The 3,904-nt window shown below is 39.5% G+C and overlaps 1 protein-coding gene across 1 annotated transcript in view; it reads left to right on the top strand.

Annotated features, from left to right (window-relative positions):
- The window catches only part of LOC107870762 (transcription initiation factor TFIID subunit 11), a gene marked incomplete in the record, with an annotated part of 13,517 nt that extends 10,295 nt beyond the window's left edge, over positions 1-3,222 (top strand). The window contains 2 exon segments of the mRNA XM_047413043.1: positions 2,524-2,685; positions 2,776-3,222. Coding sequence (XP_047268999.1) covers positions 2,524-2,651 — 128 coding nt within the window.
- Between the last annotated feature and the right edge of the window lie 682 nt (positions 3,223-3,904).

Genomic DNA, 3,904 nt, shown 5'->3' with positions numbered 1-3,904 from the left:
CTAAAAAAGTAGCACTAAAAATGGTTTCAATGGAGAACTCATCAAAGTTCGCACGGTAAAGGAAAAGGCCTATGCTTATTAGCATCTTTGACATGTCTGAAATAGTATTTTCCCACACTTGTGTCATACACAGTTAGGCAACCAACAAGAGCACTTAATCTCGATTGCATGACAACAAGAGCACTTAATCTCGATTGCATGACAACAAAGAGCACTTAATCTCGATTGCATGACAGGGTTCTACTTCCTACTCTTATGACTAATTTTTTTCATAAGACGGTCTTCATCCATCTATCATTGAGAAAAGTACTTAATTATGACTTTAATGCACACCCTAGTTCTAAAAAATAATCCTACTCGGTTCAAAGGGACTATCCTTAGGAAAGAACCGAAAACAAAAGCCGAGGCACCCAAAAGCAAAATAAAGAAAACCAACTAATACTAATAACAAAGTACTACTACCAAATCATCTAAGTCAACCTACTCATTACTACTTATTACAAACCAAAATATCCAACCAGCAAACATTAATCAATTTAACAAACCCAAGGAACACTTTTACCCCACCTCATACTTAGACAAAGCACTGTCCCTAGTGCACAACAAAAAAAAAACATAAACCAAAAGATGGGGAGAAGGACTTCTTGGGCCTAGTCATCATTTTCCTCCACGTCGGGGCTCAGATATCCCATCCCAGGATCCTCCGCGTCAGAATTAATCTCCACATCAGAATCAACCAGCAAGGGATCATCATCGGTAGGAACATCATCATCTAGCAGCTCTCTAAAGGTCTGACCCACTAGGCACATTGCTTTGGCATGGTCATTCATGGGTAATCACTGTCCAACTACCTCAACTCTTCAGTAGTAGGTGTTCGACCGCCACACATCATCGTCAGCTTAGTCATGCCATATAAGTGACGGAAGAAGCTATCATCTCGTGCATTCCTTTCCGCAGTCGTGAAAACTGGCCTATGGGTAGAATTGGGCTCTTTGACCTTAGACACATCAAACCCTCTCAAGTTCCTAGGAGGCTTGTAATCAGCCAGGTCCTCCTCGACCCCATTGTCTTAAAGTTCTCGGTCACAAGACTCCTAAAGTTGAACCAAACGCCCTTGTGAACTCGGGCTTTCTGCATGGCTAATCTAATCACTGCACCATCATTAATAGGAACATTAGTCGTTAAAGCAGAAACTAGACATGCCCGATGATGCGTAATACTAGTGAAATGGGTCCCTGGAATCAAATAAGCAACAATAATCCTTGGCCAAATTCGATCTTCCTTGTTAAATGAGCATAGGGGAAGGTTTTGTCATAGCCCATATCTCTGTGGCGCTCCCACCTAGCCATTGAGCATGGCCCGCACAGTGTGTGACAGATAGCTCGATAAGGCGGCGTGTTGTACAACTCTCCTCGTCTAACATGATCAACGTCTGGTTACTTGGGAGTTTGATTCCCTCGCGGTCTACGTAAGAGATCGGTGCTTGTTGTTAATCAAAGGGAGATCTTTGATTTTAATATATCCATAACTTGTCCTTTTCTTTATCTTCTTGTGTCTATCTATCTATTTTTATCTCTATCCTTTATCTTTTCGTATTTTGATTCTATCGTTTCCTTAGTTTTCGTGATGAGGAGGGGCACGGATGCCCCAGTGCGGAGGTATGAGAGGTTGGCTAGTGATGGATTCATGGGAGGTAGAGATAGATCGAAGAAATATTGGAGGAAGGTAATTAGACATGACATGGAGCAGCTTCAGCTCACCGAGGACATGATCCTAGATAGGGGATGTGGAGGAGGCGGGATTAGGGTAGAAGAATAGTAGGAACGAGTGCATCAGTGCTAATAGGTAGGAGGACTTTGTTATCCGTGTTAGTAGTTATAGTACTAGTTTTATTTCAGAATATTGTATCGTTTGTTGTATTACTTGGTGGTGAGTCTTGTTTATGGTATTATTGAGTGGGGTAATTTCTACTGTATCTTGTTCTTTTACTATGCATTTTCTAGATTGTTTTATCTTGAGCCGGGGGTCTATCAGAAACAACTTTTCTATCTCACCTCTGAGGTAGTGGTATGGATTGTGTTCACTTATTCTCCCCATACTCCACTTGGTGGGAATATACTGGGTATGTTGTTGTGTTTATTTCGTCTTTCGTGTTTTGGTGTGATTATCATATACTGAAGTAGCTGACATGTGTTGGAGAAATGGGGCTTTTAAAGCAAGAAAAAGTACTGATTATTGCCCTTTGAGATCGAGAAGCTTCCAACCGTCTCTTTGATGTTCGTGCTCTCGGCCGTCCTCTCTTCATCAAACCTCAATTACACTCTCTTCTGCATCCCCTCATCTGCCTTCTTCCCAAAATAGATTTACTGAGATCATGGATTCATTAACAGAAATGTACTGGCACCAATCCTTAGTAGTTCAAGGTGAAAAGTCGTCAGTTGAGTAAAATTAGGGGCATATAGTGGCATCAATCTATCCCTAGTACTCACTATACTGTATCTTTTTTGGAATTCTTATTTTCAGCTAGACTGGTGATGGATGAGAGGAAGGATACAGGGCCTATCAGACCGTGTCACATGAGAGAATCATATAGAAGGCTAAAACTTGAAGGCAAGATTCCAAAAGCATCAGTGCCAAGACTTTTCCGTTAGCCGACAACGGAAGCTACTTGTGCTATTATTTCAGGTTTTATTCGTCTTCCTTTAGCTCACAGCATTTGACCTTAAAGATCATTCCTGCTTCTTGGACCGTTATGATACTTTTCTTGCTCTGCAGTTTCAGGCCATGTAAACATAGCTAGCTCGCAGAGTTTGGGAAGAAATGCAGATGCTTTTGGATAGCCTGTTTAAATCTTGCAGAACCTATTCATTATATTCTTCCATCAGAAGGAAGTAATGCTGTCATTTGGAAAGAGCAAGGATGTTATTATACCCCATGGTCCTGAACCCAAAAATGGAGAAAGAGAAACAAATATTCTTGAACATCTTGGTTAAAACATTATAGCATTGCTTTATTTCTTCAGGGCAGAATATGCTGATTACGTTAATCCTAATGTTTCTATATAGTTTTGTCATCTTGGTCTTTTTTGTGCATAAATTACTGTTAGCTTGGATGTACAAGCCCTTGGCATCATCAATTGGATGAGTTAATACTCGTATATTAAACTTTTGGTGCACCCCAAATGAATAAAAACGATTTAATGTAACGCTTATTCACTTGCTATGTTCATCGAGCCAGGAGAAATGAGCCAAATTGTTTTGCTGACTAGAAAAGATTAAAAAAAGTCAATGAGTGTTTGAGTTCTGATTTGGTACTGACATCATTGGCAGCATGGTTCAAGTACTTAATTCCACTCCTTGAAAATTATTACCCTGGATGTAGCTTTTAAATTGGATTTATTTGTCAGATGGGTCCATCTGGGTACATCCTACCATCTCTAGACCCTACGTGTGGCATTATTCTGGGGGATTGATGTTCAAGGTTTGCTTATTGTCTTTCAGAGCTGGTAATGAGTCAGTTTGATTAATAAACATTAAGGTAATTCTTCAATCTTCATAAAAAAAATGGGAACAGACGGGTAAGAAATCCAGTGCTTTACCATGAGAAACAGTATATTGAATTTCTATCGGTTAATCAATTACGTTTGGCTATAAAAATATACCTACATATTCCGCTTTACCCAAAGCTATTCGTTCCATTACTGCAAATGATTTTTTAGCTTCTGGAAATGCAAAAGGAAATGCGTACTTTTTACAAAAAAAAATATTTATTTCGAAGAGTTAGATCTTGCCAAGCTTTTACGAAAAAAGTACTCCCTCAATTCCTTTACAAGTATTCCTTTTGGGTTGTGATTTTGTTACTAAATAAGTGTATGTCTGAGCCTACAAGGATGATTTGAGCATAA

The sequence above is a fragment of the Capsicum annuum genome, chromosome 5 (genome assembly GCF_002878395.1).
Source record: "Capsicum annuum cultivar UCD-10X-F1 chromosome 5, UCD10Xv1.1, whole genome shotgun sequence".
Lineage (NCBI taxonomy): Eukaryota > Viridiplantae > Streptophyta > Magnoliopsida > Solanales > Solanaceae > Capsicum > Capsicum annuum.
The sequence above is the reverse complement of the archived record's forward strand: the minus strand, read 5'-3'. Positions and strand labels throughout refer to the sequence as shown.